Source organism: Anser cygnoides, chromosome Z, assembly GCF_040182565.1.
Source record: "Anser cygnoides isolate HZ-2024a breed goose chromosome Z, Taihu_goose_T2T_genome, whole genome shotgun sequence".
NCBI lineage: Eukaryota > Metazoa > Chordata > Aves > Anseriformes > Anatidae > Anser > Anser cygnoides.
The window spans coordinates 60,051,972-60,076,898 of record NC_089912.1 but is presented as its reverse complement, the minus strand read 5'-3'; the positions used below and the strand labels follow the sequence as shown (position 1 = coordinate 60,076,898).

General features: G+C 50.9%; 1 protein-coding gene and 2 long non-coding RNA genes across 3 annotated transcripts; 1 reads left to right on the top strand and 2 right to left on the bottom strand.

Annotated features, from left to right (window-relative positions):
* Positions 1-561: 561 nt before the first annotated feature.
* LOC106037332 (uncharacterized) lies at positions 562-10,874 on the bottom strand. Its single transcript, XR_001207956.3, has 2 exons — positions 9,869-10,874; positions 562-1,691 (listed from the first exon to the last, which is right to left on the bottom strand). It is a non-coding gene; the product is annotated as an uncharacterized lncRNA (long non-coding RNA).
* Positions 8,276-23,578, top strand: MEX3C (mex-3 RNA binding family member C). The gene is given in 4 exon segments (XM_066988514.1): positions 8,276-8,629; positions 8,665-8,759; positions 8,761-9,023; positions 21,133-23,578. Coding segments are annotated over 4 exon segments (1,938 nt in total). The 3' UTR covers positions 22,359-23,578.
* LOC136789075 (uncharacterized) lies at positions 15,189-16,471 on the bottom strand. The gene is made up of 2 exons (XR_010827851.1): positions 16,388-16,471; positions 15,189-16,052 (listed from the first exon to the last, which is right to left on the bottom strand). It is a non-coding gene; the product is annotated as an uncharacterized lncRNA (long non-coding RNA).
* Positions 23,579-24,927: the final 1,349 nt, after the last annotated feature.

Here is a 24,927-nt window from a genome sequence, read left to right as displayed (position 1 = left end):
GAAAACCTGGTGGGCTCTCAATATATTTTCAGGATTTCATCCAGCTTCTGCTACAAAAAGGCTCTCCTCCGCCCTTGCTAGTGGTTTTTATCCGTGCCAGGCATCGCGGTGGCTTCTTAGCGTGGGCGGCCGGGACCCACGGCGTGCAGGGAGGATGCTCGGCGCTGGATGAGCCCCGGCCGGCCGGGCACATGCCCGAAATCCCCAGCAGAGAGCGAATTACATAAACCGAAATTCCTGGCGTGACTCGGCTGCCTCGCCAACCCCGCTGCCCCGAGAGCTGAAACAATTAGTACACTGTTTATTCGTGAGATTAAATCCAGCGAGGTGTAAAGCAGCAGCTGCGGCGGCAAGCACCAGGCATTATTTCCCTTCCCTTCCCTTCCCTTCCCTTCCCTTCCCTTCCCTTCCCTTCCCTTCCCTTCCCTTCCCTTCCCTTCCCTTCCCTTCCCTTCCCCCTTCCCTTCCCTTCCCTTCCCTTCCCTTCCCTTCCCTTCCCAAGGAGATCACCCAAGGGTGACCATCCCTGCAGGACGCTCTTTTCAGATGCTCAGCCACCTGAAGGCAGAAAAATATTTTTATTTCAGTTGGCATCAATGTCTCAGGCTCCAGGAAATCTCCAAAAATCATGCTTTCATCAGCGGTGTGTGATTAAATGTATAGCTCTCCCTATATTCTCTACCGGTATATCATCATCTATGACGCTTATTTAACAGACTAAAACGAAGCTCGGGATAAACTGGACTACCTGAAAACCATCCCTGCTGGTGGGATATATATATTAGTCTCTTCACTCTCCACAGAAGGTGGTGGCAGCATCGGTAATCGAGTGCTTAAAATAGGATGAGCGCTGCGCAAACACCCGGGGCTGAGCTAAAACTCCATCTGAGGCGTTTGGACAAAAGCGGGGTTTGGTTAAACGCAGCCTGCACAGCGGGGTCAGCTTTCCGCAGATGGGCTCGGAGCCGCAGAGAAGCAGCTTGAAGGAAATCTGGCAGATTTTGGCCAAAATCTGAAAGCTGCTCCCCGTCCCCCTGCCTTTTTTTTTAAGCCAAAATCGTTGCGGAGGTTGGCTGAAATGTCACGGGGGGAAAAAAAAAAAAAAAAAAAAGCAGTATCTGGCCTCAAAATTTCTCTGCTCCCCAGAGGAAATGATAACACGGGCAGTCAAAGGACAACATGACCCCGCGTATCTCATCTTTTCCTCTAAAATTTTTATGGCGTGATCTCGAAGAGCTACAAAAACACAATGCGATGCGAGGGACTCGGGCTAAAGCTCCCCAACCCCGCTGCATCGGGTCACGTTAAGGGCCAGGACCGCGGCTCTTTTCGAGACGAAGGACCAGACCGCGCATCCCCAGGACACCGGGGGCACGGCGACAACAAACCTGCTTCTTTTCCTACCCTGTGGCGGGCGAGAAAGAGGTAAGCAGCGGGGCCCGGTGTCCCCGCAGAGGTGTCCCTGCTGCCGCCCGCACCCGCTGCCAGCCCGCTCGGCAGGGACGCGGTGGCCCCGAGCTGGCACGGGGGGCACGGGCACCGTCACACCCCGCTGGAGGAGTCCCCCGTGGTCACCCCGCTGTGCTGCTTCCTCCATCTCTGGCCGTCAGGTCACTCCCGATCGCCTCCCCCACCTCCTTCATTCACCTTTCCACGAGCACTTGAAGGAATGTGTGTGTTCGGACATCAATCTGGAAAAAAAAGAGATTTTTTTTTTTGTCATGGAAATATCTGCGTTTGCAAGCATTCAACCGTCTCACAAAGTCTTAAATTCTGTAAAACCTTTAGCTGTCCAACACGGAACGGAAGCAATCCCGGGTGACAGAAATCACACCCACGACGAATAATCAACCTTAATAATCCACACGCTTCATCAGCGGATATTAATTTGTATATAAATAGGCCTGCAGGAAAAAAAAAAAATAAAAAAAAATCAAGGCTCTGATGTTCATAAAAAAAAAAAAAAGCACCAAAATCAACCCACGGCCGGGACGCAAAAACAAAAGGGCTGCGCTCATGAAAACCGGGCAGAATTTTTCAGCAGGTCCAGACCCATAACCGCGGGTTATGGGGATACCCAGGCAGGGGACGGTGCCACCCTGTGCATCTTCCAGCCAGGAAAACGTTGCAAATCCAGCTGAAAAAAGAGCTCAAGGGCCAGCAGCCCGGTGAAAGGCACAATTTTCTGCTTTCTCTGGAGAGGGGAGGTTGCGAGCGGACTCGCACATCCCTCGCGCGGTCCTCACCCTTGGGCATCCTGAAACATTTTGGGGCTCCACGAGCCAGCCCACGGCATCTCCAGCAAAGCTGAAAGCATCCTCCGTGGCGGATGACGGTACGAAATGGGTCGGGCCGCTTACACGTAATGAAACTTTAATCTCCATTTTCCCACAGAAATCGATCGCGGGCTCTGTTGCTCCCCTGTTTCTTTTTTATTTTATTTTTCCGTTGGGCTCCTTTAGTACGGTTGGAGCGCGACAGCCTCGCAGAAGAAAATCTGTGAGCTGAGAAACACGGAGCTATTTCGGCTATTCCTTTGCTACAAGCCACCATCTGCCTCCCGGGCATAATCCCAGTGTGTACGCTCAGTAGGAAACCAGTTTGGTTGCTGGCCGTGTAACTGGATACAAAAGGAGAGGGTTTGGGCCAAACGGCTTTCATGTTTACAGCAAAAGCCAGCCAGAATTACTCTTTTCTTCTCCGTGGAGTTGATCTGGCTTTCAACCAGCGTATTTTTAATCAGGTTACTCATTAGCATTTCCTCAGGTGCCCGCTACCCGCGGCTTTGGTCTCAAAAATACAGAAGCCACGCTGAGTTGAAAGTCTTTCCCAAATGCTCCAAAGAGCTCGCCCCTCCTTTTAAACCATGCGAGATCTCAGCTCTAAAAAGGCAACACCTCCCTGAAGCCCTGCCTCTCTCCTGAAGGAAACGAACATGAAGGTTTTTCTCACCCTGTGGCTTCAAAGCTCCTTCGGCAGGCAGAAAAATTAAAAGTCCCGCGGTCCCCGAACCTGCCCTGCTGAAAAGATGTTGGAAAAGTCTGGGGCCCTCGGGCTCAACCAGAGCAACTCCAAGGAAACTGGCAGAACCTGGGGACTCGGGAAGGTCTCACGACCAGAAAACAAGAACAAAATAGGAAAAGAGGCAGAGAAGAGTTTGTCGGGAGCGATCGAACACAGAGTGTCAGGGCAGGAGGCAGGCACCATGAAACAAGCACAGAGGCAAATCTGGCTGAAAAGCAAATTTCGGCCACACAGACGGATTTTGACGCCCTACAGAAATTGAAGCAGAAACTTCTTTTTCCTGCCCAGGAGTCTCTTGAAATGGTTCGGAGCCCTCAGCCATCCCGAGCACTGCTTTCGGGGAGGCAGACACGAGGTTAATGCCGAGAATGGCAAAATGACATCGTGAAACGGCCTGAGAGCCCAGCTCTAACATCTGGTACGCCAGGACGGGCAGAAAACAGAGGAGGGAAGGAGAGAAAAGACATGCTGGGGAGTACGTCCGTGAGTACACAGCTAACTCCCAGACAAACACGAGGAAGAACAGTCGTTGCTTTGCCTTCACGTGCTCCTCGCTTCTCTACCAACTAATAGCGATGGGCAGATCTGGATGAGATCGTGGAAACTTTGGTAGAAGAAAAGGGCACTTTCAGGCCATCGAAGCTGATCACAGAACTTCATCCCGTTATCGCGGCTGTAACCGAGTAATTCCTGCGTAAATATCTAGCAGAGAAACATTCCTCTTCATTTCAGGTCATCAGAAACTGAAGATGCTATCGCTCCCCTTTGTAGATGAGCCTCGTACTTAATCCTCTGCGCAATGTCTTTGCAAATGTTGCCAAAAAAAATCTTCGTTTGCTTATCAGCTTCAGTAGGGCTTCAAAAGCTACGGCCAAAGAGCAGGGCTCGTCTGCAGAAGTGACACCTCAGAAATCAGCGCTGTGAGGCATATCACGGAAAAACCCACCACGCGGAGATGGCCTCTCGTTTCTCTTCCTTCCTCGTCTTCTTCTCTTTCTTCCTTTGTCTTCTCTTTCTCATTCTTCGCCTCGTCTGGAAAGCCACCGTCCCGTCTTGCCCTGCTTGTCCCCGCACGCCGTCGGACGCCTCTCCAGCACCCGCGGGGAGCGTTTGAAAACCACGGAAAGCCCGGGGCCCCCCGGTAAAAGGTCCCTCCGGGCGTCCTCACCATCAGCGCCGGGTTGTAGGAAGAGGAACCCCTTTGATGCTCCGAGATCTGCAGCTCGGAGAAAGCCGAACGGCCAAGTTCTGAGTGCCCTGCCTCCCGGAAAAGCCTACGAAAAACACGTTTATTTCACCGTCCGTGCCCTTCCGTTCGGATTACCTCTCCGCTTCACAAATGAGCGTTTGCGAAGCCGCGCCGATTAAATCTGAAGCCGCCTAGAGCTGACAGCACCGACAACCGGGGATTTGATGTAACCCCGAAGAGGGATTCCAGGTTCCAGCCCCGTCCGTGAGAGTAAGGGACTGCAGGTCACCCAAGGCTGGGTGCACCCGCAAATCCCGTAATCCTGTGCTTGTAAATACTTCCCCTAAAGCACAATTGGGTATTGAGGATTCCCCCCTCAGCCAGATGGCTTTCGGTTTCTAAAACCGCCTCGACACATTCTTAATTTGAAGAGGGTCTGGCCATGACTAAGGGAGCAGCTCCGGGCTCAGCAGAGGTATGGCCCAAGAACAGAAACGCTGCTCTAAAGAGCACAGTCCCTCAGTTGTTGCTGACAAACCACACGCAGCCCCCTATAAGAGGCAAGGCAGCAGAGTTCCCGCAGAGCCTGACTCGGGATTTAAAAGCGAATGCTACAGAACGCCAAACTTAACCTATAATGAAACATAAGAGGGAAGCTTTTGAATTTGAGTGCGGTTTATTAAGAAAAGCGTAAGTGGTGGCATTTTCACAACATGTTCCACGCAGTACAAAGGTCCAACTGAGCCTTTCTCTGCATCCGATTTTATCGAGAAAGGAGAAAAAAGAAAAAAAAAAAAAAGCATTAATAACATAAAAGCCTGTGTAAGCCTAGGGAGGATTCTCCCCTGCAGCAATTCTGTCTATTCTCTCTCCTCCCCAGCCTGACTTGCAGCTCTCCTACAGCACAAGAACCCCTTCTTATCCTAATTAACAATTTTAATGTATGGATTGTTTCAAGCCAGTAACATCAGTCGATTACAGGCGGTTTCGCAAAGTTGCATGTATAATCCCAGTAATTTCCACTTGGAAACGAAGATAGACAAAGGAAAAAGGTTACTGCAGGTTTTCAAGCTAATAAAGAGCTTTGGCTATTACTCCCGCTTTTGAAATATAACCTGAAGTCTAACAGCGGTGTTGGGAAAGTCTTTATGGAGTATTTTTGGTTTTCACAAGTATTTTCCACGAGTAGACGTAGTGACTATCGTGTTCACCATCTATTTACTAGTTAGAGAGGGGAAATAAAGGCCACCGCTCGCCTCGAGCTCTCAGAGGGCGCTCCGCTGCCAGCACACGGTAACCTAGAAATCATCTCCACACAGATACGGGGAGCAGGGCAAAGCTCTGCCTCGGCTCTGACCTGGAAAGCCGACCTCCGAGGACAAGTGTCAGCTCCCACCGGCGTGCAGCGGTCACAACAAGGTGATTTGGCCTTCAGTCTTGCTGCGAGCAGCAGCCACCAGGGTGCCAATTAACACCCCCGGCGATTGCAGTGACGCGGGCATCTGGCTGCCGAGAACAAAATGTGCTGAGCGCGACTGCTGTCATCTGGACGGCTTTTCCTCGGCTCTTTCCAAACATCTTCCACCCCGGCACTCGGCTGCTGGCTCTGCTCTTGGCCACCCCTCGCCGGAGCCGTCCTCCTTCCCCTCGGTCCATCAGCCACCTGTAACCCAGCACATCGAGCTCCTTCCCTGGAAATCTCCCCTTACCACGTCGACGGTGTGAAGATCTAGCTTTCTCCTGCAGATCTCCGCCCTTCTGTCCCCCTAAATATCTGCTGGCTCCCTCACGGCTACACAGTTAATACAGAGCATTGCGCCTCTGCAGTCTGTTCTCCTGCCCTGACGTCTCCCTCTGCTAGCACTGCGAACGACACCGGCATCTCCTCCAGCTTCTAACTAGACTGGGATCTTTCCCAAGAACCTTTTCTCAGGATAACGTCTTTAAGGAACAGCTACGCCACTCAAATTCTTGTTCCAGCTCCGGTTAGTTCATATTTCAGTCGTTTGCATGTGACTTTCTTTGACCATACGAAGAATTCTGCCGCACTCGCGCTGACCCAGATGGCTGCTGTTGAAAATCATTTTCTAATCTGTTGCTGTGAATGACCACGTCACGCTGCCCTCTGCATTTCTCTCCGGGCTCTCCCTCCTGTCACATGAAACACAAGCCAACAGTTGGAGCTTTCAGCACTACGCAGCCCACCTTCTCCCTGCTCATTGTTTCCCTTCAACGTGTCAAAAAGCCCTTCCCCTTTCCTGATGTATGAAAGCGTAATCATGTTTTCAAACAAGCTTCTTCATGTTTTGCCTGAATTTTTCACCTCTGACTTGAACCGACATAGGCTCAGGGGCTGGTCCGAGAGTGAAGGACTGAAGTATCTTTTTAAATCCTCTGCCACCCAAGCTTCTCGCATGGTTCCAGTTCTCGACCTTCCTTTTGCACATCATGACTTGGAGTCATTTCCAAAAGAGGTGCTGAGGCTCCGACATACATCCTTACTGACCTAGCCACCGATGAAATTGGCATCTAATATCATAGCAATCCCAAATGAAAGCTCCATTCGGAGCACCCAGCGAGGCAAACTCATTGTTTAACTTACCTGTCAAAGCACGCACGGTGTCCTCCCGCTCCACCCTGCATCGCATTGCATGCATACCCTGTAAGAGCTAACGACATCGTGTTTGGATAAGGATGAGAGCCACAGATAAACCACACCGGGATGGTGTAACTTTATCCATACCCTGCCCACGCTCACACTCTCATTGTCACTGCACTGCCACAAACTGTGACCAAAGGTAAGAAACACTTTTTTTTTTTTTTAAATTTACGCAGTACTAAGTGGCACGGCCCAAACAATAGCTCAATAAAGACCACCTCAAAAGAATAAAACCTAAGGAGGGCATCTGCCAAAGGCTAACACACACATTTTACCAGTGAAGGTGAATTTAAACCTACTAAGAACAGGTGTGTGTGGTGTTTTTTTTTTTTTTCCTTAGCTTTCCTCCACAGCTCCTCTGGAAGTCCCACAGGGCCTGAGGACCAGAGGCTGAAAACTGCTGTGGTAACCTGAGCTCAGGATAAAAGCGTTGCCTTCTGATGCCTGCTGAGACACCTCCGTTTCTCCTACATCTACACACCAGACACCACCAAAACCCAAGCAGACCCAGCTTGGTGCCCCATGACAAATGGCGTGCAGGGTCCCACGGACACCATGCTGAGCATCCTGTACCCCCAGATCAGCTTCACTGTGGCCTGACTGAGTCCCCCAAGTAGAATCCTAGAAGCATTAGGGTTGGAAGAGACCTCTGAAACGATCTGGTCCAACCATCCCCCTGCCACCAACGTCACCCACTAAACCACGTCCCCAAGCACCGCGTCCAACCTCTCCTTGAACACCCCCAGGGACGGTGACGCCACCACCTCCCCGGGCAACCCATCTCTGTACCTAACCACTCTTTCTGACAGAAATATCCCCTAATTCCAACTTGAACCTCCCCTGGCACAACCTGAGGCCATTCCCTCTGGTCCTATCGCTAGTTATCTGTGAGAAGGGGTGGCACAGAGGAGACCTGCCGAGGGGGGCATGCACGCCCGGGGGAGGCTGAGGGGAGTCTGAGGGGAGGCTGAGGGGAGTCTGAGGGGAGGCTGAGGGGAGGCTGAGGGGCGGCTGAGGGGAGGCTGAGGGGCGGCTGAGGGGCGGCTGAGGGGGGCTCCAGAGTCCCTCCGGAGCCACCCCCAGCGTCCCCTCAGCCCCGCACCGCCCCCTGCCCTGCCCAGACACCGGCGGGGCCGCCCAATCGTGCCTCGGGGAGCTCGGGCCGGGGCGGGGCGGCACCGCCTCCTCTTCCTCCTCGCCCTCCTCCTCCTCCTCCTCCTCCCGCTCCAGCGCCGCCGCCCGCGGCCGCCGCCGCCGAGGGGAGCGCCATGGGACAAAAGAAGCGCTGAGCAGCGGGGCCGCAGACGCCCAAGGCCGCGCCCGCGTCTGCTCGGTGCCCGCCTCGCCATGGCGGCCCCGCGCCGCTAAGGCTCGGCCCGGAGCTCGCAGCCTCCTCTCCGGCCATGCCGAGCGGTGGCGGCGCCGCGGCGGCGGCCGCCTCCTCCTCCCCCGCCGCCGCCGCCTCCCCCGGCGAGCCGCCGCGCCTCCTCCTGCCGCCGCCGCTGCTGCTCCTCCAGCGGCCCGACGCCCTCCTGAGGCACCGCCTCGCCGGCCTCGGCCTCCGCCACCGCGGGCAGCCCGCGGGGAGCCGGCGGCAAGCCCGGCAGCAGCGGCGGCGGCGGCTGGGGGGGGGGGACGGCTCCGGGCCGCCGCCGGAGCCCCCCGGAGAGGAGGAGGAGGAGGAGGAAGAGGAGGAGGAGGAGGAGGCGGCCGACGAGGGGGACCTGGAGCTGGACGAGGAGGAGGAGGAGGAGCTGGCGGGGGAGGAAGAAGAGGAGGAAGAGAGGAGGAGGAGGAGGAGGACCCGGCCGCGCTGCTGCTGCTCTCCTCGTCCTCCTCGCCCTCGCTGCCGCCGCCTCCCCCCCCCCCCCCCGCTGCTGCCGCCGCCGCTGGGCTCCGTGCTGCTGTCGCCCGCTTTCGATGCGCAGGAGGCGGCGGCGGCGGCGGCGGCGCTGTACGGGGCGGACGAGCCGCAGGGCATGATGGCGGCGGGGCTGCCCCACGCCTACAGCGGCGGGGGGGGGGCGGCGGCGGCGGCCGCGGGCCTGAGCGGCGAGCAGGCGGCGCTGCTCCGCCGAAAGAGCGTCAACACCACCGAGTGCGTGCCCGTGCCCAGCTCCGAGCATGTGGCCGAGATCGTGGGCCGCCAGGGTGAGCGGGGCCGGGGGTGGGGGGGTGGGGGGGGGGGGGGCTGGGGGCGCACAAAATGGAGGAGGGGGGGCTGGGGGCGCACAAAATGGACGGGGGAGGGGGGGGGGGGCTTGCCTTCCTCCACCCCATCGTGCAGGGGGCTGGAGGGGCCCATCACGGCTGAGGAGCAGCCCCCACGAAGCAGGGGGGTACGGGGGGGAGCCCTGCTGGCGTGGGTCGGGGCTGCAGGGCCCCGCGGCCGGCTCCTCGTAGCGCCCATGTGGCCGTACCCGTCACCCTTCGTCCCCAGCCGGCGGGGTCAGGCCGCTGCTAGGGCCTGCGGTTGGGTTCGTGGGGGGTTTCTCCCTTCGGGAGGCTCCCCGGGGTGCTGGGGCTCGGTAAGCGCTTGGTAAGCTTTTTAAAGCGTCCGCTATATCGAGTTGGTGTAACAGGAGGAGGGAAAGGAGTTAATGGGTTCCCTTCTCACAGCTCGACACCTCGGCTCTCTGTCCTCTCGCTGAGGCCAGGGCCCGTGCAGGCTTTGGGCTGTGTTAAATCAAGGCGCAGGAGCGAGCACAGGCTCAGCTCAGCCTTCTGGTAGTTGTTAAGCGAGGGCATTTACGAACTCTAAAACCTAACGCAGGGCCCGGCCAAGTACAAACAGGTGTTTGGGCTTGCTTTGTTCTTTGTTGGCATCCAGCTTGCAGTCCTCGGTAAGCAGTTGCCTCACCTCTTAGGAGCTCGGGATCGTGTTTCAGAAAGCCCTGTGGGTGAAGGGGTTCAGCTTGTGTCAGCATCCCCCTCGCTGCTGTTCTTCCTCACCTGCCCGCTTTGCCTTGAAGTTTGGGGTAGGGTTTAAAACTTACCACAAGTTTCCACTGTGCGCGCCGAGACGGGCCGTGCAGGACTCAGAGGAGGTGACCTGGGGGTGGGGAAATGAGCCGTGAGCAGCCCCTTTCTGACTAAAAGTGATTGTCTGGGTCTGGTTTCCTGTTGATCTCTGTTGCTAAATTTCGTGTGCCTCTGTTGTGCCTTTAGGATAAGGTCATTGCTGCGCTGTCGCGTTCGTTGTTGGCCTTTCTTGCGGTCTCAGGGGAAGAGGAGTTGGATGTTTCACGCCAGCTCTCCAGCAGCGAACCGAATTTTGAAGGCACTTTTCGTACACGAAGTGAAGTGCAGAACAGTGTCAAGTGTAGGTGTGGCAGTGCAGACGAGTAGTTTCTCTCTTCTTTTCCCCTTTGTGTGTTTTTCTTTATTGGTTTGGGGGTTGTGTTTCCAGCTTGCCGATCAGATAACGAGAGGTTATGCTGTCTGCTCTCTTACATCAATGTGGCTTCTGTTTCTTTCTTTAGAAGAAACAGTCAAATGAGTAAACCAGTGGTAGTGAGGAGAGATGCGCGCTGAGCACCGATGCTTAAGCAGGCACTTGTTTCCTCGTCCTAAATCTATTAGGCTTTGAGCATTTTTCATCAGAGGTGGGTTTTCTGCCGGGTGTTTCAAAGAGCCAAAGCCCGTGGTGTAGAAACTTTATTGGGTCAGATACTGTTGTGGTTTAACCCGGCTGGCAGCTAAACACCACACAGCCGTTCGCTCACCCTCCCCCCTCCCTCTCTGGGATGGGGGAGAGAAGCGGGAAAGTGAAGCCTGTGAGTTGAGATAAAGACAGTTTATTAAGACAGGAAAATAATAATAACAATAATAATAATAATAGTGATAATGGTAATAGTATTAACAATAATAATGTGTAAGAAAACAAGTGATGCACAATGCAATTGCTCACCACCCGCTGACCGATGCCCAGCCTATCCCCGAGCAGCCGGCCCCCCACCCCGGCCAGCCACCCCCATATATTGTTTAGCATGACGTCAGATGGTATGGAATACCCCTTTGGCCAGTTTGGGTCAGCTGTCCTGGGTCTGTCCCCTCCCAGCTCCTGCTGCACCCCCAGCCTGCTCGCTGGCAGGACAGAGCAAGAAGCCGAAAAGTCCTTGGCCTGGTGTAAACACTGCTCTGCAACAATTAAAACATCAGCATGTTATCAGCGCTCTTCTCATCCTAATCCAAAACATAGCACCCTACCAGCTACTATGAGCTACTTAACTCTGTCCTAACTGGAACCAGGACAGATACTCATTCGCGACACCGAGGTGAAAATATTTATCCGTTGTTAAAACAGTAAGTGGCATGTCCCTCCGGTACATCAACATGCGCAGGCTAGTCCGGCAGACAGGTGGCTTTCTGCACCCTTAAATGCAGGAGCACAAAACATCTTTTCCAAGAAATAATGCTTGAATGACTTAAGACCTTGCTCGTGTGTCATTGGGGATGGGGGGGGGCAGGAGGAGAGATGGAAAACAGAACTGAAAACCAGTTATTGCTTCAGTCCTCTGAAATGAAAGGGGAAAAAATTGGACTTTGAGGGCGTATTAGACTGTGTTGTTTATTCTCCCCCGGATCAGGATTGTTCTCTGTAGTGTATTCCTCAGTGCTTTGAGTCACTTAAAAACAAGATAATGGAGTTTGCATAAAAATAGGATCATTGTTCCTGAAGAGTTCATTTGCTGCTTCTGCTTTTATTTCTTATCTGATGTCACGCTGTTTGGCTTGTGATAAAATATTTAGCCTCGGTGGAGGAGAGGGATTGTATCGTAAAAGAATCAGGGCTGCGAGAGAGGAAGGGGTAGGAGTAGAAGTAGGAGAGCTTGGTCTCAGAACATTTTACCACCTATATTTGCATGAAAGCTTTGCTTAAGGAGGTTTTCGTTCAGTCATCAGCTGCAGTGTAACTCGGTCTGCCTAGGGCAAGCCTTGCTGGAGTTGCATCCTTCACCGATGGTTCTGCTCCCTCTAAAAGAAAAGATGCTGCACGTTTTGTCACTAATATGCCCCGTAAACAGCTGCTTGGGTTATCCTGAATGGATCCAGCTGAAGTTTTACGCCCGCCTCTTTCTGTGCTGTGTTACTTTTTTATTTAATACCCACTTACGTAAGGATGATGTAATTGGAAGGTTAACTCTAATGGGGTTTTCACGAAGATAAAATTTATGCTCTTTCTGTGGCCGTCTTCGTGAGGTATAAAAAGAACTTGTATTTCAGGGCTGAAGGCATTTCCAGGAACGCTGAGTTTGATCTGGGCTTTCCTGGAGGCCACCCTGCCATGTCTGAAAGCGTATTTATTCTAAGTACTGCCCCCCCCCCAAGTGGAAGAATAACAATGAATTGGCAATTCGTGATACTTTTACTGAAATTTAATGTTTAGGAAGAGAACTTCCAGGTGTTGTTTATCAGACCAGAGGAGCCCCCGATTCCTAAGAGCTCTGTAAACAAGCAGAACCTTGCGGCGTGTGCGTTCACCGCTTTTTGATGTGCGACTTTCAGAAGCAAATATAGCCCTTCAAGACAGCGAAGCGGTGCTCCCGCAGCCCCCGCCATAGGTAACGGGATCGCGGGTTCCCCCGCGGGTGGCCGTGCTTACCAAATCTGTGCTGGTGAGCTGCTCGCGAACGTGGGATGTCACAGCTGCAGAAGGTGCGGAGCGCCCGAAACGTAAGTTGCGGTTTATGGTTTTCGCGTGTACGCCAAGCGACGCTGGAGGATGCTGTTTTACGGGGGCAGTAATTTAACGTATGGCTACTGGAAGCACTCGCGTTGCCGTAAAAAGGGCTGGAAAAGGCTCCTGGAGGATTTTTCTTTTGACAAACAGTAGGCGTTCCTTCTTTAAAAAGGGAAAACAAAATACCGTAGCGTTTTGAAACCTGGATTTCAGGTTCATTTCTGAAACCTGGATTTGTGGGTTCTTGTGGTTTTAATTTTTTTAAAATTTCAAGTCTCTCAAAACAAATATCTCAAGTGTTCTCACACTTTACTCACTTTGTCCCCCAGAAAATGAGTGTATCAGACCTGGTTGGAGTAGTGTAACGTAACTCTCTTGGAGTTTCTTCCACTTCAGAGACTACAAAGGTGAACAACAAAGGAAAAGATACTTGTATCCTTTTATTCTTGTTTAGGCATGCGACTGGGAGCCAGGAAAACTAGATTCCATGCATGGCATCGTACCGGCTCCCTGTGGGGATTCGAGTTTGCTGTCGAATCCAACCTTCGGTGAATTTACCAGTCCTCGTTCTGATCAGAAAAGTGACTTCCTTCGCTGTCAGCAGCTAAAACCCCTGCGTACAACAAGTTGCATCGGTTTAAAGAGTAAAAAAAAAGTCGGAGAAAAGTGCTCTTGAGAACTGGCAGCAAGAAAGTTGCGTCTCTGATGAGGTGACCTTGTTCGCCTGCAGAAAGCTGGGGTAGGGCGTATGCCCAAAATGACATCAGCGTGCATCCAAACTGCAAAGAGCTCTGGAGATCTAGCCGAGGAGTTCTCGTTTTAATCTCTAAATCACATGAAAGCTTTGTAAAGGTCCGCCGTGAATCACCTGAATACATTTTCCTGTACGTAAGCTTGCTGATGGTGATTTTTCCGTGGCAATTCTGCCGTAGCCTGGTAGGCCTCGGGAAGGTTTCGGTTAGGTAGAACTGGAGTCTTCGGCGCTCTTGAGGCGAGAAGAAGACGTGTTTAAATAATAAAATCTTTCCAGTTGCACATATCCTTGACAAAGCTGACAATGGCGTTCTTTTTTTTCCTCCCCGAGATATCAGTCATGTTGGAGCTATTTAACTCCAAAGCCTGATGCCTCTGGTAAGAACGGTTCAAAGGATGGCTGCGGATCTTGAAGCTGAAGCAGGCAGGGCGGTCTCCAAACCCCAGATGAGTAAGAGGAGGAGGGATGATATCATCCCATTTCGCTGATTAAATCGATAATGACAAATCTGCTTTGCGTGAGACGGCCTTGCAACGAAAATAACATTATTATGTATATTTAATGATCCCGGGCTCCCGGTTTGCTCGCTGCTTTTGAACGTGGGCTCTTGAGAAAAAAAATATTCCTTTGCTTAAAATAGTCCCGTGAATTGAAACAAACAGGGGAAAAAAAAATACTGATAAGCAGGTAGCTTATCAGTAACATAGCTCAACGGCCAAATAAGACTAGCCGCCGCTCTTGGGGAGTGGAAATAGCGCCAAAACAATCCTAGAGCACATCCTTGTGTGAGCTGGGTACAGTACGTGGGTGTCCCACGGTAGGATAATTATCTTGAAAGCTAACAAAGCAGTTATACTTAAGGTTTTTTGGGTTGTGTCTTTTTTAAGCCTCCCGTAGCAAGCGTGTTGCTAAATGCTGTGTAAAACGGCTTGTTCTAAAGCCTGAAAGAAAGCGTAAGCTGTTTGTTGAAAGCCGATCTGAAGGCTGTTTGTTGTTGTTTTTTTTTCTGAGAAGTTGCTGCACTTCGTTTTTACAGCCTGGGACTTCAGGAACCGAAACACGTAAGTCTGCCAGAGCCTGAAATTGCCGCTGAAGTTTCAGCGGCCTGGAGCCCTGGTACTACAGAACAAACATCATTTCAGTTCTGCTGTTTGTCATTCGCGCTGTGCAAAGATCCAACTCGGGTTTCAAAGCCTGTCAGAAGGGTGCAGGTTCTCCGGCTGGGATCGTAAATCCTAAATCCTAAATGCCGCTCTTGTTTGGCTCGTTGGGTGGGAGGCACACCAAACACGGTGCGCACTTGAGAGAGATTTTTCTCTTTGTGTAGCCTGCCAGAAATTCTGTAGGCTTTTACCTGGGAGTACCAGCAGTGAATACCTGCATAAATAAGATCATCTGATAAATCTGAAATTATATAAAAAAAAAAATCTTGAAACGTGTAATGCAGATTTTTACTCTCCTGGTTCTTTTCCTTTTCTTGTAAAACGGCTGTTTTCTGAAGAGTGTATTTTGGTTTTTTTTTAAAGTTTAAAACCTAAACATACAAAAGAGATCCTGATTCATGCACTTCCAAACTGCAGTGTATTAACGTGTCTTGGTGGCATAAAAAAAGTGATATTTTAATTTTTATTTTTTAACTTGTGAGTAAAGTCAGCAGACAGAAATTCCCCTGTCTTGGTCCCTGTTACCCTCTCTCTGTGGTCTGAATTTCTGGAAGAAAAAATCAGTTTTAAACAACAAAAAAAATGTATCTCGAGGATCTTAAAATTGTTTTCGATGCAGTACAAGGCCAGTTCCCAGCTGCTGGCAAGAACTAATGATTTTCTTTAACAGCGACAGTGTTTAAAAACTTGCTGTAACAAGAAAAAGAGAAGGCTGCTGAGCGCTAGGTTGTTGTTTAATCAAAACAAAAGGCCTAAAAGCTGTAAATCAAACCTTTGTTTCCAACTTCATTCACTCTTGAAGGACGCTGTCTTCCTCTTTCTTTCAATTTCAGGTATTCCTTTAAGTTTCTGAGGTCTTGCCAGCATTCAAGATTTCGGGTTCTCGGTTTCCTTCGCTGGTGCGGGTCGGTAATCCTGCAGCCAGCACCAAGCTCTCTGCTGCTTGTCTGAACAAAGGCACAACAAAATCTCTGATTTTTTTACCTTCCAGCTCATCTTACATTCAACAGCGTGCTATGGAATGTCGTGTTGAAAAACACAGCCCTGTCAGCGTTCTTGAAACTGAGGGATTTGGGGTTTTTATAGAAGCCACGTGTTTTTTTTACGTAATCTTCCTTCACCTGGCCATCCCGATGTGCTGAATGGGATGTCGAGCGGTGATCCCTTTTAACATCCTGCGTCCTTGGGCAGGCCGCGTTTTCCGAAACTTGTCTCCGCATCAATCCTGTTAAGGAAAACGACTTTTCCTGCAGTTGTTGGGGGACGCTTTCCCTCTTTTACGCTGCCGCTCTTCTGCTGTCGTGTCTTTACTTCTCCTCGGCAGCTGCTACGTTAGTCCTGCTATTGCAGCAGTGCGAGTAATTAAGAATACAAGTTGCTGCCCTCTGGCTCTCCTGCTGCATGTGACTTGTTTACCGAGCTGCCATCTGTCTGGGGAACGGGAGCATTCCTCTGCCTGTGCAGTTGCGGGTTTGATAAATTGCCCCAACCTGATAAGTAGGAGGAAGCAGCGTGCTGGCTGGCTACTTTGTTCTGCACCGGGCTGATACATCTGTAGTGATGGATGCGTCGGTGTATACCTGGGAAATATTGAATAAAGTGTTTATAAGCTGTTTGTGAACCAGGGATTTTTCTCTTCCAGAAGACAGAGACTCCCACTCCTTGTCATCTAGCCCGGCTGAGTGTTTTACTGCAATTCCTTGGCTTTTGGGTAAGGTACTTCAGATTTCCAGGTTTTCCCCCTTCCGGGCACGTAGGCAAGCCCGAGCCCGTGTGCCTCCAGCGTCTGGATTCAGCTCGAAGGGGGAATCCTAACTTTATTTAGAGTCCTAACTTTATTTATAGCCCCTGCGGTGGGGCTGCACAGAAACAAAAAGCTGGTGCGAGCCGTCGCGCTGTCTGGAAAGCGTCTCGCCTGAAAACCCTCCTGACGAGTAGGAAAGTTGTGTGTCATCGTGTGCTCGCAAAAACACAAAGCAGTGGCAAAAAAAAAAAAAAAAGTCACTTGCTCCTCCGGAATGGCTAAGTGTGATGAAACGATGATGGGAGCAGCGTCGGTCTCTATATATAGCACGAGTCATAATGAAACGTTCCGCGGGCAGGCACGGGGCTTGGGGAGCTGCAGTGTAGCTGAAGGCCTTGGATTGCAGCGGTGAGTTAAGAAGAGGGTCGGGAGGCAGGGAAAATGGGTATAAAATGCTCTATTTTTCTTGATAGATCCCTACGTCCTCTTCTCCTGGAATAATTTACCAGCTGAATTTCCCTTTCTCCTGTACTACGCCGGCCGGTAATTTGCCTGCTTGTAGCGTTGCTCGTTGTGGTGCTGTTAGAGTCGGAAGATGGTTATTACCTGCGTACAACGCTTCTGGTGGGAATTGCTTGTCCAAAACCATCAGAGCAGGGAGCCAGAGCGTTGCTCCCGAGTCTCGGGCAGCAACGGGTGGTTTGTGATGGTGGTAAGCGGTTCGCGGTGGTAAATTCGCAAAGCCCTGCTTCGTGGCTTCTCGTTAGGAAGCGTCCCTGCTGTGGATGAAAAATCACTTCGGAAAAGCTCTATTGGATGATTTTTATCCGAGTTTAGGTATAATCTCTTCCAATTGCTTAAAACTCTTAAAGCAATACTTCTACAGCCTTTGTTCCTAAAATGAGGTGCTGAATGGGTGCTAAAGAGCTCTCTGAGCACGCAGGTCCGGGGTTTTGTACGTTTCAGCGTCTTCTGGATGTGCAGAGAAAATGTCTGCGTCTTCCTTGGATCAACCGTGTTCAACACCTGGTTGAAGGAATGTATCAGGAGTTGAAATTTTCCAGTCCGTGGATAAAAAAAAAAAAAAAGGTGTGAGATGAATTAATTGATCTCAAGCGAAAGGCAATGGCGAGCGGAGCGTTGGTAGTATTTCACGTGACTTTAAGACCTGAGTTAAGTGCCCAAAACGTTCTGGTCTTCATTTCTCTGTGCTGCCATCTCACCTAAGGAGCTTTAAACATTACATTAGAACAGATTTTCGTTTTCTGTCCAAGTGCAGTTCCATATCCTGTATGTTTATGTGTATCGTAGACCCTATAAGTGACAGCCTTGCAGTACATCTGGTGTGTCAGGCTTCGCAAATCCTTTGCGACCTTACCTGTGAGGCTTCTCCTTTTTGAAATTAAAAGCTTGGGGCAGTTTGGCACCCAGGTAAGGGCTGTTAAGGCTCCACAGCCCTTACCTTTAAAGCTGTTTCCCCCCAGGAGAGCTGCAGGTTCGTGGCAAACTAATTCCTATGTGGTCCCCTTGCTGCTTGGCGCTCCTGTGGTTCCTCTTAGTGGTTCCGTGTGCTTTCTCCTCGCTGGAAGCAAGCTACGGAGGGCGATCTTTGGCAGGTCCCTGCTTTGCCCGGGGCCGTTCCGGGGCTGAGTTGAAGGATGCCAAATTTGGTCAGGGCTGCTAAATCAGCCCTGCCTCCTGGCGAAGGGACGAGGCAGTGCCGGCGCAGCTTCTCTCTGCTTCCTCCCTCAGCCCAGGCACTGCTGGCAGCTCCCCGCGGGATCCGAGCGTCTGGAGAGACCCCAGCAGCAGCAGCGAAGGAAAGCAAAGCGGTGGTTTCATTCAGTCCTCATCCACGAGGACCGGGGAGGGCTCTGACCCAGGTCCCTGTCCTGAGAGCCTGGAGCAACTTCAGCAAAATACACAAAAGCCATAAGGGCTCGATTTCCCCTGGCGTCGCCGTTCGGAGGAAACCGCGTACCGAAAAGGGGTTTTCATCCCCAAATCTTTAAATCGGGGCGTTATTCTTGAAACCACGTCGCAGCAAAGCCCGTGTGGGGAAGTAAAAACGCAGCAAAATCCCCGCGTTCCTGTCTCTTTCCAGTCTACAGCTAAACTGCCTCTAAAATGTGACGGCCGCGGTGGAGCACGTGGGAAGTTATCCTTTGCTTTTAGAGAGGCGTAATGGTAGCGTGCGAGGTAAACGATAGCTTCCTTCGGAGCTGCTCGTACCTTTCCAGGGGAAAATACTGCTCGTAGCGTCTTTAATGTGGTTGGGCAAATAATCCGAAGGGGAAGGGTTGGTCAAATAATCCGAAAGGGAAAAATGGGGAGGGGAGAGGAGAAAAGTAGGAATCGAGGCGCACGGGATGAATATTTTTCAGGGCTTTGGTGTTCCTCGTGTGACATAGAAGCAGACGAGGGCTAAATCTTTGCCTAAACTTCAAGGGTTTGCCTTTTAACCGTGTCGGTTTGTGCTCACGGATGCCCGTACTGCGGAGGCAAGTGTGTTGAACAGAAATAGGGTCTTTGTGGGGATCCTGCTGGGCCAGCCGTCTGATTTGACAGACAAAAAGCGGTTTTGTTCTTGACGTAACTTTGCTACTACGAGAATTCGATGAAATCGAATTGAAATCAATGAATCGAATCGATCATTCGATCGATGAATTGAAACTCGTCGATTTACAGTGAATTTTCGGCCCGAGTCCCCTCTTTGGGCTTTATCTCCGTACGTCCAGGTCACGGCTGGCGCGCTCCGATTTATTGCAGGAGCGTGGGGGGCTGTATTTTTCTGTCCTACCGTGTCGGAGCTCGGGGAATGCCTTGACCTCGGGCGCAGCAGCGCGGCTGGATGCCGCGAATGGTAAGCGAGGGGACGGGATCGGCCGTGCTGTATCGTCACCCCGCTAGCGACTGACGGACGAGGGGAGGAAACCGGAGCAGCTGAGGAGGAGCCAACGGGCAGCTCGTCCTGCCGGAGCCGTATAACGGGGTGGCTGACCTCGCGTTCCGACGTGACAGCCTTTACAAGTAGCCCTTTGTGCGGGTTTTCGCCGCCGCTCCTCGCAGACGGAACCGAGCTGCTGGTGACTGCCTCGTTCAGAAACCTCGGGTTTCGAGCGTGGCCGCTTCCTTGGGTTCTTTCCGACTTCTCAGATAAAGCCGAAGGCGCAGATTGCAACAGGACAGCAGTTTCTGAAGCATCAGGAAAACCTGCTCGGAAACGTAAACGCTGGGGGATTGTTAGGGCCCTTTGGAAACTGGAATTCAGTAGGCTCTGAATTGTGTTTCATAATGAGGAATTACATTTTATGTTTATATTATACGAGATGCTCCTAAAGTTTGTAAAAGGATACTGCCTCTTATTTCTGCAAAATGAGAATATGTATTTGGGTGGAGTGGGGTGAACGAAAGCGGCTTGTGCAGGTTAGGGAATAATTCGTAGGCATCGGGAGGCCCAATTTGGTTTTAGGCGTTGCAGTAGAGCGTTTCGTCGTCGGGAAAACTTGAGCAGCACCGCGGCGGGGGTCTTACGGTCTTAAATCTCAAGCCCCCAGGCGATGTCCGTGCAGCTGCCTTGATGGTGAAAGCGTGAGCTGCCGGCGAGGAGCTCAAACAGAGACGGAGGGAGCGGAGGCGAATCGCCAGAGCGAGGTGCTGCTGTGAGCAGGGAACCATCAGGCTTTCGGGCGGCTTCCAGGAGACGCCTCGTGCCCGTATTGCCCTTATTTATCCCCCGGTGGGCTTCCGTGCCAGGCTGAGGCTCAGCTTTTCTTCCTCCCTGCTGATATTTGCTCTTCCCGGGTGGCTCTGGGACTGTCTCTCGCGGCCAGGTGTGCTCGTGCCGAGCTCCTTCCCTTGCCCAGAGCCATCCGTGCGCCTCCGGCTGCTCTCCGCTGGAGGTAGGGCCTCCAGAGCGCGATGATGAGCTTCCTCTCCAGCTGCGTGCCGGGAACAAAAGCCTCTTGTCTTCAGCCTTTGTCCTTGCAGCGGCCCTGCGAGGGGAGGCTCTCCCTTCCCGCTGTTACGACCCGCAGTGGCGTATTTGCCGTGAGTTTTCTTGGATCGAGTGCGTCTCGAGCGCACGAGACTGACAAAATGCCACCCCGAGACCGTTTTGCGTGTGCCTGTGCTCTGAGATATTGGAAGTGAGGAAAAAAGGAGGGGGGGGGGGAAATCAGTTTGCCAGTGAAACACATAAAAAACTCGGTCTGCAAATGTTGCTTGTGGTGGTTTTAAGAGGAGGTTCCCTTTAAAGTGACTTTTAGCAAGACAAACCTCGAGTTTGTTATAGGCTGAGGTGGGTTAAAACCAAGTCCAGCATTCAAAAATGCCCGAAGCGTTCAAGGTGCTGCCACCGTGTCCTGGAAAACTTGATAATTCGGTCCCCAAAATCGAAGGCGAGCACTCGATTAACTTCTTGCTTCTCTTTCAGGCTGCGTTTAGGGCGCGCTTGTAAGTGAAGGGCTGGCGTATCAGTAGGCTTGAGCATTTTTGTGAGCGTTTAGCCCATATGCGGGATTTTAGAAGTAACTCAGGGATACCCAATAAATGGGGAAAAAATATAAATTCAACGGGATTTCTGGGATATTCATCGGTTGTCCGTTGCAGAAAAAGCCACCCGAGTTTATTCGGCATCTGATAGCAGTTGAGGAGATGGCAGACTCAAACAGCCCGAGAAGTGTTGCTAAAATAGTTTGTGGCTTTCGGTGTCGGAGGTGCGCTTGGAAATACTAGGTAGAAGTTGTTACCGCTTTCACTGGTGCGGCTCGCAGAGGAAAAAAAAAAAAAACCTGCTGCTTCTGGTTTCACCCGATGGTTTCTTGAAACTCTCAAGCAGCTCGAAATAGATTGCTTTCTTGTGGCTTTCTAAACTTAGCCGTGTCGCTAAACTTGCGTGTGTTTCCTTCAAACAGGTTGCAAAATCAAAGCGCTGAGGGCCAAGACGAATACTTACATTAAGACCCCCGTTCGTGGAGAAGAACCCATCTTTGTCGTCACTGGACGGAAAGAGGATGTAGCCATGGCCAAAAGGGAAATTCTCTCCGCTGCTGAGCACTTCTCCATGATCCGAGCGTCGCGCAACAAAAACGGTCCTGCCCTGGGAGGCTTGCCATGTACCCCCAACCTGCCGGGGCAGACGACAGTCCAAGTCAGGGTGCCTTACCGTGTAGTTGGGCTTGTGGTTGGACCTAAAGGAGCTACAATCAAAAGAATTCAGCAGCAGACGCATACCTACATAGTCACTCCCAGCAGGGACAAGGAGCCCGTCTTCGAAGTCACGGGGATGCCTGAAAACGTCGACCGGGCGCGCGAGGAAATCGAGATGCACATAGCCATGCGTACGGGCAACTACATCGAGCTGAACGAAGAGAACGACTTCCATTACAACGGTACCGATGTGAGCTTTGAGGGAGGCACTCTTGGGTCCGCGTGGCTTACTTCTAACCCCGTCCCTCCTAGCCGCACCAGGATGATTTCTAATTACAGGAACGACAGCTCCAGCTCCTTGGGAAGTGGCTCCACAGATTCCTATTTTGGAAGCAATAGATTGGCTGACTTCAGCCCAACCAGTCCGTTCAGCACAGGCAACTTTTGGTTCGGAGAAACGCTGCCTTCCGTGGGCACAGAAGAGCTTGCCGTCGACTCTCCTGCGTACGACTCCTTACCGACGCCTTCCCAAACCATTTGGACCCCTTTCGAACCCGTAAACCCGCTTTCCGGCTTTGGTAGCGACCCTACGAGTAACGTCAAACCCCAGCGCAGAGGGAGCCAGCCATCCACTCCTCGCCTGTCGCCCACCTTCCCGGAAAGCCTGGAGCACCCCTTGGCTAGGAGAGTGAGGAGCGACCCCCCTAGCGCGGGCAACCAAGCCGGCCTTCCCATCTACATCCCCGCTTTTTCTAACGGTACCAACAGCTATTCCTCTTCCAACGGCGGCTCCACCTCCAGCTCGCCCCCCGAGTCGAGACGAAAGCACGACTGCGTGATATGCTTCGAGAACGAAGTCATTGCGGCCCTGGTCCCCTGCGGCCACAATCTCTTCTGCATGGAGTGTGCCAACAAAATCTGTGAAAAAGAAACGCCATCGTGTCCTGTTTGCCAGACAGCTGTTACTCAGGCAATCCAAATCCACTCTTAAGTATATATAGATATTATTATTATATATGGACATCTAAAGGCATGGGTGTCATGGTACCCTCTAGTAAACTTCCTAAGTAAATTCTGACTGTTGGGCTTTCTTGGGATTAGGCTAAAGTTGTTAATAAAATCTCTCCGTTCCTAAAAGGCTGCTACGGTAACACTAAACCTAGGTGGTCTCTGTCCGGTTCAGCTTCAACAGATGGCATGCTTAGCAGAGATGCATCTGGTGTAATACGGCACAGCGAGGGGAAGTTTTTGAGCAATTACACAGCTGCAAAACAAATTTTACAGGCTCTCTGAAGGATCTCAGTTGAGCGTTTGGCTTCTGTGCGCTGGCAGCAATGAACCTCAGAGCCTGAGCACAGAAGTACCAGTCTGCTGCGGAGGGTTTGTGGCATTATCAATATATCAAACAACACTTCCAATGCTGCCTTCTTTACACTGCCAGTTTTGAAAAAACAGGTTTGGGGAAGTTTTTTGGGTTTTTTTTTGTTTTTTTTTGCTTGATGCAACAACTTACGCCTAATTCTCTTCAGCATTACAAATACTTTTTTTTTTTTTTAAAAAAAAAAGCGTAGTTCGATTTCTTGAAAAGGATTTAAGGTTATCGGCAGGATCAGATGAATTGCCGCTCTACGGTGAGCGGGGAGAGAAGCTGCCCGCTGCGCCTCCGTGTTTCGCCCACGGCGTTGGCAGTAGTATGTTCGGAGGATCTGGAACGTTGTCGCCTCGATTGTGAATTCCTACCCACTGCTTTTCTTAATGTAATGTGGAAGAGTCTGGCTGGCTTCATCCCATTTCAGTAAGGGCTTTGGGATGCACATACTTCGACTAATAGTGAGGATGCTGACATTCCGTTCATTAGTCCGATCAAGCTGTTCTTAAATTACGTTTTAGAGAGTGTGTAGTTCAAAATGTGAAGCATTTTATGTTCGATCCATATTTGTCTTGCACATATATAAATATATATTTTATTTTTAGTAACGGAAAGGAAAAAGGGGGGTTGCGTACGTGCCCTTGTATTATTCATGACAGCAGCTGTGACAGTGGCCCTGCAATCAGTTTACTTCATTTCAAAAACTGTCTTTCCAATCATAAGGAAAAGTGTCTTTTGAATGCGCTTCTTACATTTCAACCTGTGGATGTTCCTAGCTTTTTCATCCTCAGTACGTTCCCAAATCTGTGCTGGCATATATTAAAAAAAAAAAATACAAAAAATACAAAAAAAAAAGACACAAAGGGGGGTTCTGGTGGATTTTTCTATTTTTTTTGAAGCATTATTTTCCCAAGACAAGACGAAGCTTTTTTCTCAGTATAACAAAAAAAGAAATTATATGTGTATTGAACTAGTAAATATACAGAAATTTTATTTTTTATTTCCACTTGAAGAGTTACATTTCGTATAAAAGTTTACAAATAACGGTTTTTATTTTATGATTTTCAGTATAAGAGTTGCCTTGACGGCATATTATGTAATGCATAACTTTAATGCTAATTGCTTGTAGGATAGTTACATGTCAGTATTGAAACCTAATCTCTAGCTGCAGTCGTGTAGATACGAACAAACGTTCACCGAGCATGTATTTTGTATTTTATTGCATTGTACACTGCAACTAATAAGCCAAGGAATCGACAGACATTAGGTGCGTGTACCATTTCTATAAACCACAAACTAAGAATGATAAACTATCGATATAGTTTAGTATTTGCTAATTTTACTACACTTTTTGTTATGTATATGTAGGGAGGTCATAGGGATTATAAATTCAATTTGAGTAAAGTTTAAAAACCATATATTTTATGATAAAGGGCCTTTAACTTATGATGGCCAAAGCACTGATATTATATATTTGCTGTAAAGAGAATTATAAGAGTTTTATTTTTCTGATATTAAAAGTTACTTAATAAAGACTTGTTTCCATTAACCGGAGCCTGGTGATGTCTTCGGGGTCCCGGCTCATGGCTGGGGATTTGTGGGTGAGGAAGGGGGGGATTTTGTGACTGCTGGCCTCGCCTCCTGCCTCGGTGAGCCCAAAACCAGCCCATGTGCATCTCCCGTTCCCTGCGGTGGGGTCTGCTGGGCTCTGCTCCCGTCTCCTTGGCCAGCAGAGCACCTGGGCTGCTGATCGACTCCTCCCCGGCATGGATAAGAGCATCAGAACTTAATAAGAAAAGGCATTTTAAGGCCACCTGGCTTGGAAAGCACGTATTTATAAATACTGTGTGTACGCTGCCCGAGGCTGTTCTCTGCTTCCCTGCTCCGCGGCGCTTGCGGGAGCCCCTTTCGGGGCTGCGCTGCAGCGGCAGGGTGCTGCTGGGTCCTCCGCAAGGGAAATAAATAGATCCCTTCCCAGCAGCACAAACACCTGCGCTCACTCACACTTCCCCTGTGTAGACAAAGATGCCCCGGGGGCTATTTCACCCCCTCCTCATTCAGGAAATACTGAAGCGTCCCTGGGTATAGAGGTGGTGGAGGGCCTGCACCTGCCCCGTGGTCCTCAGGCCGGCCATCTTGGAGCTTGTGTCCCCAAACTTTCTGGTCGTTCGGGGGAAATGAGGAGAATATT